The sequence below is a fragment of the Saccoglossus kowalevskii genome, chromosome 7, assembly GCF_978046115.1.
Source record: "Saccoglossus kowalevskii chromosome 7, keSacKowa6.1, whole genome shotgun sequence".
NCBI classification, from domain to species: Eukaryota; Metazoa; Hemichordata; class Enteropneusta; family Harrimaniidae; genus Saccoglossus; species Saccoglossus kowalevskii.
Window position 1 is genome coordinate 35953150 of NC_140647.1, and position 14664 is coordinate 35967813.

Sequence of the window (14664 nt, forward strand, 5' to 3'; positions counted from 1 at the left end):
TTGTATATTAAATTTGGTATCTTCCCATTCTTGGAGAATACCTGTCAGTGTCCCCCACTTTTGTATACAAGTAAAACACCTCTGCACATGACCACCACTTGTTGATTTGTATATACCGGATGAAATAATTTTATTTTTTAAATATGTTTTTTTATTTTGAAACAAGATTCTAATTGTCCATGCTTGAAATTGTTTGTTTTAGGCAAAAGTCACTGTGTACTATTCAGCAGAGTAATACCTATATGCCTGTTATATTAATTAATGTTAAATCTATATTATTTACACTTCAATGCAATAAGCAAATTCATATTTCTAGTCATGTACATCAGTTGGCGCCACAGCTTTTTTTTTATGTTTTTAGAACTTTAAAAAAAAATTGAAGAAAAATCAAATTAAATGCCCAAATTCTATAACCATTATGAAAAATTCATGAAAAATAGTATTTAAAAAAAATAAAAATTAACTAGAAACCTTTTTCTTTTTTTTTTTTTACCTTGAAGTAATTTTTAAAAAATTCAGCAATGTTATGGAGTATTAAGTTTATATTTGAGATTAATATTTTACAACTTGTCAATATGATAATTTTTGTGGTATTTATGACTAAGATATACTTGTATTGATCTTAACAATTGATTTTAACAATTCGTCACTATTAACATGTCATGTTGAGTACATAGTCTAATGTGTGTTGATCGTTAAATGTAGAGCAAAGTACAATCTATCTGGCAAAATTTTTTATTACTCCAATGAACAAACTGAACTTTCTCTGACCTTGACATATATTTTTCTTTTTCACTGACTTGTGAAAATCACGAAAATCATTTTGACTCGTGTAGCTGCTTAGAACTCTAGATGTGCAGCAAAATTTGTGTTAATTATTTCTAGTGGAATCCGCACAGGTATTAAAAATAACAGTATCATTACTTAAGTGTGACCAATAGCGAACTTGACATGTGATCAACAAAAGTCACTTGGAATAAACATGTTAGAAGCCAGTTATAGAATGACATTTGGCTTGGTGACCTCAAAACCCTGTATAGTAGCCTATCATTCTATAACGTATACTGGTACCTATGCTCACCTAGCAGAGAAAATTCCTGGGGTTCCAATTTTGAAAACTACGGCCAGGGAGGGGGGGGGGGGTAGATTCAATTTCACTCCTATAAGATAAAGTGGTCACCTCTTTTCACACACTAGTGTTTTCAAATTATTCCCTAAATGAGGGAGAAATATTATACTCCAAAATTAATTTTAATGTATAAATAACCTGATGGGCCTGATCATAATATTCATCTCCAATTATGATTATTATAAAATAATCAGGAAAAATTGTCGTCCTATCAGTTTCCCTTGCAATATTCCTGGAACTTAAGCACTTTTAATTTCAACAAGCTGAAAATCCTAGCCAATATCATTTTCATAAGGAATTTGTGTAATTAGGGTGTAGTAGATTCAAACACAGTGAGTGGATGAAACCATTTTCAAATGGGATTTATGGATTTGAATTTATAATGAAGTCATATTTTGAGTGAAAAATGTATTGAAACCTACAAGCATTCTACATATGTGAAATAATATTTGATCATAAATGTACAATTTCATTTCAAATTCAAGAACCCCCTCTCCCCCCTTCCATAAAGTATAATCGGACGAATTGCAAATGAATGTTTTTACTTTCCAGTAGTTAAAAACAAAATCACACACAACAAACACTGCTGACAGTATTACTAGGATTACTGTATATGATGTAAGGGAGCTTGATAGCATTTTACCAAAGTTTATTCCAGTTTATATCTGCACCCCCCTGTTGATGAGCTTGTGTGTTTACTTCATACAGGGTATAATTTCCATGGGTGTATAAGTCATACAAAGTTTTATTTCCAAATCACCATTCACCATACAGTAATGGAAATGTAATGGGTATTTTCCCCATCATACAGTGCTGGAAATCCGACCACATCAACAGGGGGGTGCAGATATAAACTGGAATGACCCATTTTGGTACCTTCTTTTCTCTAATTGTGTGTACCGGTAGCTACCAAGTCACAAGTCTACTTGATAAGATGTTTAATAGCTTTGTGTTATCATATACCTACTTGAATACAGATACCAGGTAGTTAAGTAAATAAAACACTCATCCAATAATCCTAATAATCTTATGATATTGTTGCTATGCAGGGGTCAAAATACTCAGGTGCACACTGCACTATGCACATAGATTATTAGCTAGTGCAAGTAAACTCAAAATATAATGCACACACTGTGCATGTAGAAATTAACACGTTTTCTCATTATATTCACTGAGTCTAAATTAAGTTCAACCAACATTGTAAGATAACTCAAAAAATACAAATTCTTTCATGAGCGCATAGATCGAGAACCTGTAAATTTTATTAAAACTTTAAAATTAGTTAGTGCAGATAAATTTCAAATTCAACGTGCACACTGTGTATGCAGGGGAAAAATTCTATTTCAATCCCTGCTATGACAATGATACTTTGGCAGACAAAGAAAATTTTCTTTTCTTTGAAACACATTTAAGAGAAAAAAAATATTTTTGCTTCTGGTCATGCCTTTCATTTCATATTATGGTGAGAATGAAATTAGCTCAATTATGGTGAGAATAAAAGAAAAACGGCAAAAAACAAAAGCACTCACTTTTTTGCAACATCACTCTCAGGACTTTTTTAGCCTTAACCACCAAAGCTAATGACCATTCATGATAGCTATGCCTGCTGGGTTTAATGCAGATGCATGTTGCCTTGGAGCAGGAAGAATTCATTCATCACAGACTTAAAGGCTAGAAACGCTAGAATTCAATTCATTTTACATGAACTCCAATGTTTAAATGGCTATAATGCCAATACATATAATGTCAAATTTACACTACCAGTATTTGTCATTCCTGAACAGTCTGATACCCCTCAAAATATCAAGAACTCGTAGCGTTTTTAGATTGTCAACATTTTGTCAGTAAAATTGATAGCATGTTACACATTTACCAAAGCTTTATAAGATAAGGCTGTGCAACTTTAATGTGCTTTGAAGACCCTGTTTAGCTTTCGTTTAAGTAAAATTCATTTTATCCTCAGAATGCAAAATATAATTATAACAAAAATCAAACACACATTTTATTGAAAAAATATTTACAGCAACATCACCCAGGAAACAATCTAGCTCTATGGCAAATCCTTGAATTGAAGACAAATAAATTCCTTAATTCCTTAATTCATTCATTCATTCATTCAATATCCCAACAGCTGAAATGCATCACTTGTTGGTGACCTAGTTTTAGTGTTTTTAAATCATTAAAGAAAGCTAAAGGTAAGCTATTCATAAAACAAGAGTAATAATTAGTATTCATATATTGTTTGAACTTTATGACCAAATGACAACCTGTCTTTTGAATTGTAACTAAACATTGCATGCCCATGCACCTAGACTCAATATGGTGAAGTGGATGAAATTACTGTAGATTGCTTTATTTTTGTTTCACTACTATATTGTATACCTGGAAATTCGTGACATATTTTAGCAGTGAACATTTCATCTCATGACAATGAAATCCCATTGTTATGAGATATATGACAATGAAATACCATCAAATTATCCAATTATGAAAAATGATAGCTCCAAAAATTGAGCCATTTCTAGTATTCGCAAAAATCACACTGGTTACATAGTTTTTGAATTCTAGTGTACGTTAAAATACTGTTTAATGATGTGATTAATAAAAAATTAATGGGCTACATGATTTTATTCCTTGATTTTTAAAAAAGTTTTTGATTCTCATCCGTTCATTCCTGCTGGCCTCCACAAAATCACTGGGGAAATAGTCTTCAGACAATGTGTTAACAGTTTTAACAAAAATAATGATAATAGTAAATATAGTTGCATTGCAGCAATGACTGGTTTCAAGCCCAGCGTGGCTTATTAGCAATGTACAAGAATTAGCACTATTAACGAGGCTTTATTAATAATATGTAATTGTTGCTTATAAATCAAATGATATATTAGTTACAATTCTAGTACAATGTTGATTGTATAATCTGCAACAGTGTTTGATATAATGTAGTTATGCATGATAATAACTATTTCTCTTGTCCAATGTCTTCAATATTGCACTGCTGGCATTGTTTTATCTGCAACAATGCTTGGAATATGACAATTATGCATATTGATGAGGTCACATGAACCTCCCCAAAACAACCATTTTCCTCCCTGCATCACGATTATAGTTGTTAATGACTACTTGTCTCAAGCGGCAATTCCATGTAATAATGTTATGTCTTTTGAATACACAGTACATATTGCAGCCCTTTCTCAAAAGTAAGAAAAAAAATGTGAAAAAAAACATTCTAAAATCTGGAGCTGCAATTTTGGGAATAAACTAGTATGACGTTCAGTCTTCGGTCAAGATGATATATCAGCATCACTAAATTACTGAATTGCGACACAAATGCTGTTTACCACATCATGACATCTAATTATTATTGTAAAACATAGCTAGAAAGCAACACATCGATAAGTCATTGCCTGCTCGATGAATTCACTTCTGTGATTAGACAAAGCTAATTCACTGTGACACAAACTGGAAAAGAAAACATTGAAGAACATTTTGACAGCAATCAAAATTAAACCTGTATAGCGACAAGGACATGTGAACCTCAATACATGTACACCAAGTAGTGCAATCACAACATTTTGTGTTTTATAATTAAACCCAAGTAAAGTAGTGACTGTTCTTTTGTAAACTTTGTAGATATTTTTTTCACACCTCTGCACATGGTCACACCTCGCGAAATTTATGAATTTGTTGTTACTAATTACGCTGCCTTATTTTCAAAATACCCTCTATATTGCCACTTACACATGTATGCACCGGAACATACAATGCAGTGACATTTTAAATATTTGCTCATGCGATTTTAAATTTTCTTACTGTGTAATTATTTGTTAAGATTAGACTGATACATCCTATTTCAGCAATTTCACATCACATGAAATTGATTGACTGCAATTCTTATTCAAGCTCAGCGTCTCTTTACTGGTTAACTTTTTCAACCTTTATTCATCAAAATCACAACTGGTTTTAAATACAATGTATATCCACTTGAGTACTACACAATTAATCTATATTTGAAAAAAACAAACATGATTTTACCGAAGCTTGGCTAGAACTGTTTAATACAGCGTGACTTGCAAGGAAATAACCCCTATAACTTAGAAGCGTATAAATACTTGGGCCTTCAAGTTGCTTGGTTCATCAGAAACATTTTCATAAGCCTTACTGCTCTTAGAATAGCAGCCTCATGTACATGTACCATCTGCCACATTGCAATACATCCTCATTATTTTTTTGCCGGCCAGTGATAGCAGAGATAGCACATCACATACCGGTACATCAAATACAAACATTTATTTCATACCAACAAGCAAATTTGTAACAACTGTAACACAAGCACAGGTTGCACTAAAATGGGTTAATGATTAATATTGATAGATTAGATGCAATCCTGATGCAACTTTTGCTGCAAGTCTTTGTGGAGGATTTTATTTAAATTTATAAAAATTGATTTTATTTAGATTCAATTAATTTAAATGTACAATTTACAGTTCTTTCAACATCAGTGTCCGAATTGCAGCCTCGACTGAGATAAATACTGATAAGAGTATTTAGTAGAATAGGTACATAAAACATGTAAACACCAAAAGTGAGAAGGGATTACATACAACATAAACTCACACAACCATCAGACACTGACAATCTTTTTAAGTTTTGAAATTAATGGCTTTTACAAACATTCACTGTGTGTTTAAATCATAGGTTAATCAACAGTTCGTTTATAAGTTCAGTCACATCAGACAAAACAAACCTCACTTGGTGCCGTAGTGGAAACACCTCTTTTGTTGTAGATGTAATCTATGTGGTTAGATATATTGTATCCCGTTTCTGAAAGAGCTGTATTATTAGAAAGTTATATTTATTATGGTAACCATTTGAATGTTTTCAAAGGGTGAATGATATGCAAACTACCTAATGAACATGCATAGATAGTGCATAGACCTAATTTGTGAATGGTGACAAAACCTGACTTTGGCGTTCGAGGAGTGAATTTGTGTTTTCTTTTTGTAGCAATATAGAATTTGAAAAATCAAGATATGAAAGGCAACAAAGTTGATGAAGGTGTCGAAATGACAGGTAAGTCTCCAGTGTATAGAATATACTGCATGAATATTATGTATAATGAAAGATATTTGTAGACGTATAATATGACCTGCCTCACTGTGTGTGAATGTACTGGAACATTATCAGTAACTGGTGTATAGCACCCTCAGTGGTGATACATGCAATGATATCATACTTTGTTTTCTTTATTTGATTTGGTTGTCTTCAGAGAATGGAAACCCACCATCTTATGAAGACGCTGTCAGTCAGACAGGAGATAACAGTCCTGCTGTTCTACCTGTCACTACCATACCTAGTAATGGTGCATCAAACCATGCTGTAACTGTTCATGATAACAATACAGAGCAAGATAAAGAGCAAGAACCCAAGTATGTTTATATTAATAATACAAGTCATATAATTATGTGTAATATAGAACATTGAGCTAACTATTCAACTCCTATGATAATTACACCTTTAATCCCGAGGAAATTATCTGCCCAGCATGACTGAGTAAAATAAGAATATGGTACTCTTAAAGCACTTACATACCCCGGATTGGCTGTGATACACTGAAACCCTTTAGCATGACTGAGAAAAATAACCATACACTGAAAATACAGCTGAAACCCCCAAGCCAGATGCAAAATGACAATATTTGTAATTTTACTCCACAGAAAAAGTGATAAAGATGAAGAAGTGAAAGTAAAGATGGTTGGATTTGGACAACTGGTAATTTATAAATATAACTTTATATATTTTGGATTTTTGGCATAATATTTGTTTTTTTATGAGAAATTGTGTCAATGGTAATTTTATCACAGAAACCATTACCATGTTTGAAACTATAGTGTATCTTTCAATAGACTTGTTTTGGGTTTCCAAAGTGTTTTGGTTGCTTAATTACCATCTATTTTACATTCATACACTCAAAAAGAATATGCACAAAATATAATTTATATTCTTATGGTATCCATATATGCCTTGTAAAGTGTTTCTGGGGACAACACACAAGCGATATAAATTCAACTTACAAAAAAACTGATGTTGAACATGACCTAGAACTCATCTATTGCAATTTAATGCAATATCATGGCATCAACCAGGATGGATCAAACACATTGTATTTATTATGGTGAATTAATCATGACAAGTGGCTTTAACTTTCCTGCCTTTAGTCTATAGTTTACTTAACAATGATAGAGAGGAATCTTTCTTGTGTTCATCTCCAGGTAGTGTTTGAACTTGACAATACCAGCGTTTCTTTGATAATATTTCTTAATTATCTGAAGTAGAATAATTTTGTTCACAGTGCACAAATTAATTTTACAATATATTGATAACATTTTCTTTGTGTTTTCAGTTCCGGTTCGCAAAGTGTTTTGATATCTTTTTGTTAGCTATTGGTCTCATAGCTGCTTTCATACATGGGCTGACTTGGCCTCTTATGATTATCGTTTTTGGTGGTATGACAGACTCATTTGTAAGTTCAGGAACAGCTCCAAATATGACAGCACTTAATGAAACACAATTGCAAGAGCTTTATGAGTAAGTAGACTCTAGGCAAGTTTAGAATTTTCTTCAATTTGTTTGGGATTTTGTGTTATTTTGAATGTGAAAGTGGGAGCAATTTTCCCCCACATTTTTGGTCACTGACAGCGTTGAATCAAATCAATCCCATGTTTTTGCAAAATTTTGAGAATTTTATTTTTCACAAAAGTGATTGTCCGTCGTCATCTGTGTCAATGTTTTACTTTTTCGACTTCTTTTTGAAAACTACAAGCCTGGATGCTTTGATACTTGGTGTATATGTACCTTGGGTAGACCTCACTTAGATTTGTTCATTTCATGATATCTTCAATTCTCTAATTTTGATGAATATTTTTGTAATTTTTTTGGTGAAAAGTGATATTTTCGACTTCTTGTTGAAAACCACAAATTCAATTGCTTTGATATTACATATATAGGTACTACATGTGGACCTCTCTCAGATTTGTTCATTTTGTTAATGATATCTTTAATTCTCTAATTTTGGTGAATATTTTTTTTTAATTTTTGGTAAAAAGTGATATTTTTGACTTCTTGTTAAAAACCACAAGTCCAATTGCTTTGATATTATACATATAGGTACTACAGGTAGACCTCTTTCAGATTTATTCATTTCATGACGATATCTTCAATTCCCTAATTTTGATGAATATTTTTGTCATTTTTTGGTGAAAAGTGATATTTTTGACTTCTTGTTGAAAACCGCAAGTCCAATTGCTTTGATATTAAATATATAGGTACTACATGTGGACCTCTCTAAGATTTGTTCATTTTGTGATGATATCTTCAATTATCTAATTTTGATGAATATTTTTGTAATTTTGGTAAAAAGTGATATTTTCGTCTGATTGCTTTGATACTATACATATTAGTGGCGTTCACGTTAGAGATCTCAGGACCGAGTCGGCACGTGCCGAAAAAAAACTTGATCTTGGCCCGATAGATGCTTGGGACCGAAACTCAGCACGTGCGGAGATTTGCTGCTTGAATGCTCGACATGAGCCGAAATCATGCCTTTGGTAAATTTAAGAGAACATGTGCTGTAAATGTAGTTTGAAATGACGATGACAGGAAATGCAGATATACTAGTATATGGTTGGATGCTTTGGTAATGAATGAAATGAATGCAAACCGTCGTCAGCGACGCATATTTTTATGCTGCTGCAACTGCTATTTTCTTGCAATGCTACAATGACGTGAAAAAAAAAAATTGTTTTTCAAATCTTCTTAGCCGTTCATATGTACGATGGCTTGTAATAAATACCATAACAACAAATTGATACAATTTCACTATAGCAATTATTATTATCATCATATGCTATCATTTTCCATGTTTGGGCCAAATAAGAAATGGTCCTAAGTGGGTACCGAATAACATGCTGTAATCCCTCTGCAAACACAAAAAATTAAAAATTTCGGCACAGGCAGAGATCCCGTAACGTGAACGTAGTAATTGTTCATTTTCTAATGATATCTTCAGTTTTTTAATTGGAATGTGCATTGCTAACAGTGGAGCTATCTATAATTTATTAGAAATTCACACATATTACTGTTGGTGTTTGACGTATATAATCCTTCTCTCGAATTTACAGCGAAGCTATAGATGGATTCTTGGAAGAAATGAATATGTTCACTATATACTTTGTAATCATTGGTGTTGGAGCATTTATAACAAGTTACATACAGATTACAGCGTTGGTATCAACATCAGAACACCAAGCTTTTGCTATGAGAACAAGTTTCTTTGCAGCTGTAATTAAACAGGAGATTGGTTGGTTTGATACCAATGAATCTGCAGAGCTCACAACAAGACTATCAGAGTAAGTAATTAGCTATGATCATCAGAATGGCCATATATTTCAAATGTGCCTGGCTCTTAGAGATGGTGAAATCAGTTTGTGTGCACTACTCTCAATACTTGTGGTCTATAAGTTTGATTGTGTTTTTAGTCATGGTCATTTTTTCATTTTTTTTTGTATTCTCAGCAATAGCCAATTAGAAATTTTATGGGCGATTTTGGTTGATTCTGGAAAAAAAATCATAAAATAAAAGTCTACTTGAAATCAAAACTAATTAGCACAGCTTTTCTACTATCTCCCTGCGAGTTTCTGATTATCAACCACTAAGTGATACATCAAAGAGATCTTTTGGTTGGCTTTATACTATACAATATCCAGTGAGGCAGTAGTCATTCAACTTGAAAATGACAAATATTCTGTGAAGTTTTAATAACATACCGATACATTCAATATTATTTTATTGCAGTGATATCAACAAGATCAAAGCAGGAATTGGAGATAAGATGGGTTCATTTGTTCAGTTTTTTTCAGCATTTCTTGGTGGATTTATTGTTGGTTTTATTTATGGTTGGAAATTAACACTGGTCATCCTGGCTGTGAGTCCACTACTTGCAGTATGTGCTGCATTGATGACAAAGGTATGTTATTATAATTGTATATAATATATTCCAGATTTTCCTGAGGGTTCACAAGAACAAAAATAAGAATTAATGATATCAGTGGGCATTTGGATTAAGTTTATTTTATACAGGTTTAAAACCTGTTCAATCTGTAGTCTTCTGTATCCAAGCAAGAGTGTTTGTCATTCTATTAAAAACAGGGATAAAAAACATGTGAAAAAACTGTATACAGTGCTATATATCATCATAAGAAATCTTCAAATGACCAAAGGTCATGGTTATCACAACTCATCTTTCTAAAATGTAAAGATTTAAATGCGATGTACAGCAGGGCTTTTAGCAAATGTCATCAAAGCAAGTTATGTATCCCCCCCCCCCCTGCATTGAAAGTTTTCATGGTCTGCATCACGACTCATCAGATCAATGTCCATCATGGTCCATTGCAGTGACATAAGTTGACTCTTTCCAGTTCATATTTGAATCAAGACTTTTTCATAGCCATGCATGATTGTCCTGTTAGGAATATTTTCAGTCCTACATGTAGTTATTTGAAGTGTATTTATTTATAATCATTTTACCAGGTATTTATAATCTTGTCACTTTAAGACCTATCGGTAAATTTGTACTATTGCATGTCAATCATTTGTATATCAAAGTCTGTTATATTAACATGTATTATTATACATTGTCACTGTAACACTATAAGTTATAGGGTGCTGTAATTTTGTGGTATTGCACTAGGTATTTTCATCCTACAATATTAGGAAACGCAAATTCCAAATATGGAAATATGATTAGGCATGCAGACGTCCTCTAATGATAATAATAATAAAAAAAAACATGGCTGCCCCCAGGGTTTGACCAGACCCCACACAATGATGTTCACTAAATCTGTTCTAAACGTTTTGGATTTCAGCATTCCCTGGGAGGAAAAGATGTATAATAATAAGGTTATTACGATGATACTGCATGTTGGCTGATATTCCTGCTATTCTGTCTTTGTGCACACTTTGCAGTATCCTCGTAATAACCTCATATTTCAACTAAATTCTGTCATGCTTTGTTGCTTTGAATTGTGTTTTTAGAGCATTCTAAACACAATTTAACCTTAGTACATAGTATGTAATGCAGCGAATGGGAAATTATGTTCAAAGCAATTATCAACAATTAGTTCACTGACGAATGCGACTTTGGAGGAACCTTGGTTAAGGTCCGCAGGTGCTTGTGTTCGACCGAGCTTGGTTGATGCCAGGATAGTGCATTAAAATTGCCATTTGATAGGGAGATGGCTCTGTCATGTAGTCCCAAACAGGAAATGACTTCTGTGGCAAAATGCACTATGTGTCAGCACTAGCACTTGTAATTTGCACATACAAAAAAAGTCAGGAGAGAAAACAGTGTCATTCAATGTCCGGAACTGTCGCCTGGCACAAAAACATTTAAAAACATTTATTTTCTTCATAGATGATGACTGATATGACAAGTTCCGAGTTGGATTCTTACGCCAAAGCTGGTGGTGTTGCAGAGGAAGTATTATCAGCCATCAGAACTGTGGCTGCCTTTGGTGGTGAAGATAAAGAAAGTAAAAGGTACCCATTTGTGTGAATATTGGGAGTGTTATTTATAGAACACTGCTGCATTTGAATAGAGTTTTTCTATTGTAGACCAATGCTGCACTTGAATAGAGTTTTTTGCTATTGTAGACCAGTGCTGCACTTGAATATAGTTTTTCTATTGTAGACCAGTGCTGCACTTGAATAGAGTTTTTCTATTGTAGACAAGTTCACACTTGAATAGAGGTTTTCTATTGTAGACCAGTGCTGCACTTGAATGGAGTTTTTCTATTATAGACCAGTGCTGCACTTGAATATAGTTTTTCTATTGTAGACCAGTGCTGCACTTGAATATAGTTTTTTGCTATTGTAGACCAGTGCTGCACTTGAATATAGTTTTTTTCTATTGTAGAACAGTGCTGCATTTGAATATAGTTTTTCTATTTTAGACCAGTGCTGCACTTGAATATAGTTTTTCTATTGTAGACCAGTGCTGCACTTGAATGGAGTTTTTCTATTGTAGACCAATGCTGCACTTGACTAGTTTTTCTATTGTAGACCAGTGCTGCACTTGAATAGAGTTTTTCTATTGTAGACCAGTGCTGCACTTGAATAGAGTTTTTCAATTGTAGACCAGTGCTGCACTTGAATAGAGTTTTTCTATTGTAGACTAGTTCACACTTGAATATAGTTTTTCTATTGTAGACTAGTTCACACTTGAATAGAGGTTTTTTATTGTAGACCAGTGCTGCACTTGAATGGAGTTTTTCTGTTATAGACCAGTGCTGCACTTGAATATAGTTTTTCTATTGTAGACCAGTGCTGCACTTGAATATAGTTTTTTGCTATTGTAGACCAGTGCTGCACTTGAATAGAGTTTTTTTCTATTGTAGAACAGTGCTGCATTTGAATATAGTTTTTCTATTTTAGACCAGTGCTGCACTTGAATATAGTTTTTCTATTGTAGACCAGTGCTGCACTTGAATGGAGTTTTTCTATTGTAGACCAGTGCTGCACTTGAATAGAGTTTTTCTATTGTAGACCAATGCTGCACTTGACTAGTTTTTCTATTGTAGACCAGTGCTGCACTTGAATAGAGTTTTTCTATTGTAGACCAGTGCTGCACTTGAATAGAGTTTTTCAATTGTAGACCAGTGCTGCACTTGAATAGAGTTTTTCTATTGTAGACTAGTTCACACTTGAATATAGTTTTTTGCTATTGTAGACCAGTGCTGCACTTGAATGGAGTTTTTCTATTGTAGACCAGTGCTGCACTTGAATAGAGTTTTTCTATTGTAGACCAATGCTGCACTTGACTAGTTTTTCTATTGTAGACCAGTGCTGCACTTGAATAGAGTTTTTCTATTGTAGACCAGTGCTGCACTTGAATAGAGTTTTTCTATTGTAGACCAATGCTGCACTTGACTAGTTTTTCTATTGTAGACCAGTGCTGCACTTGAATAGAGTTTTTCTATTGTAGACCAGTGCTGCACTTGAATAGAGTTTTTCAATTGTAGACCAGTGCTGCACTTGAATAGAGTTTTTCTATTGTAGACTAGTTCACACTTGAATATAGTTTTTTGCTATTGTAGACCAGTGCTGCACTTGAATGGAGTTTTTCTATTGTAGACCAGTGCTGCACTTGAATAGAGTTTTTCTATTGTAGACCAATGCTGCACTTGACTAGTTTTTCTATTGTAGACCAGTGCTGCACTTGAATAGAGTTTTTCTATTGTAGACCAGTGCTGCACTTGAATAGAGTTTTTCTATTGTAGACCAGTGCTGCACTTGAATAGAGTTTTTCTATTGTAGACCAATGCTGCACTTGAATAGAGTTTTTCTATTGTAGACCAGTGCTGCACTTGAATAGAGTTTTTCTATTGTAGACCAGTGCTGCACTTGAATGAAGTTCTACTCCTGCTAAAGCACCCATATTGTGGACCACTTCAAATCAGTCGCTATTAAGCGAAATGTGTCACATGTTTTGTTCTCACAAAAATGTTCTACTCAACAGATATGACTCGAATTTAAGTTCTGCTAAAAATGTTGGTATCAAGAAAGGATTGGTCAGTGGAGTTGGTATGGGGGTTACCTTCTTTATTATGTTTGGAACATATGCACTTGGATTCTGGTGAGTGCTTATTGCTTTTACCAATGGTTTAAATCAATATTATTTTTATCATAATTGATGAGTTGACCAAAATACATCCATTATATAGTTTTGAGTTCATATAGTGAATCATAAACTGATATTTAAATAAATATGCATATATCACCTATATTACCTACATTTTTCAATGCTGTAGAATTACACATTATGAGGACCAGTGGTTTTCTTAAATTTTGTCTTTGATACTTCCAAGGACAAAATAGTGTGTTTTTTGTTTGTAATGCAGTGAGTCAATAATGTCATTATAATTTGTCATATACCACTTTGTTATATAGTTGTATTACATTTTACACAATACCAAATGATTTGCTGCAGGTATGGAACCGTATTAATTCTGGAATCAGATTACACCATTGGAGGCATGTTAACAGTAAGTATGAAATCTTGATCTCAAAGTCAGTAAATGTCCTGATGCTGTAGATCAGTCTTCTCCGGCATATGCAATATGCCAATGACTTATAAGATAACAGTAAGCAAACAGTGTGATACATATACGATGAAGTTCTTTGGCAAATTAAAGAAGTTCAGCCATTTTGATCATGAAATCTCCCACCAAATATACATTACACTATGAAAAATGAGTGAGTCTGTGAAAGAACTGGTTAATACTCCTCTGTATCATCTACTTAGACTTGAGAACTCTCATTCCATACAATTTGTGCAATGAAGGACTAATTATACATACATGTACAGACATTATATTGTGGTCAGGGGATTATCACATTACATACCCGCACTTTAGACTTTTTAACATTGTTTGAACTTTCTTAACTAAAATATAAGATATTATTTCTGAAGATTATTG

At 33.3% G+C, this 14664-nt stretch overlaps 1 protein-coding gene across 3 annotated transcripts in view; it reads left to right on the forward strand.

Annotated features, from left to right (window-relative positions):
* The window catches only part of LOC100379035 (ATP-dependent translocase ABCB1-like), a 53004-nt gene that overhangs the window by 2503 nt on the left and 35837 nt on the right, over positions 1–14664 (forward strand). For all 3 annotated transcript variants that reach the window (XM_085501524.1, XM_085501523.1, XM_085501525.1), the window contains exons 2-10: positions 6137–6202; positions 6399–6558; positions 6847–6901; positions 7533–7717; positions 9310–9537; positions 9983–10154; positions 11601–11725; positions 13704–13820; positions 14175–14229. In XM_085501524.1, coding sequence (XP_085357650.1) covers positions 6163–6202; positions 6399–6558; positions 6847–6901; positions 7533–7717; positions 9310–9537; positions 9983–10154; positions 11601–11725; positions 13704–13820; positions 14175–14229 — 1137 coding nt within the window. In that variant the 5' untranslated portion in view covers positions 6137–6162. The remainder of the gene's footprint in view (positions 1–6136; positions 6203–6398; positions 6559–6846; positions 6902–7532; positions 7718–9309; positions 9538–9982; positions 10155–11600; positions 11726–13703; positions 13821–14174; positions 14230–14664) is intronic.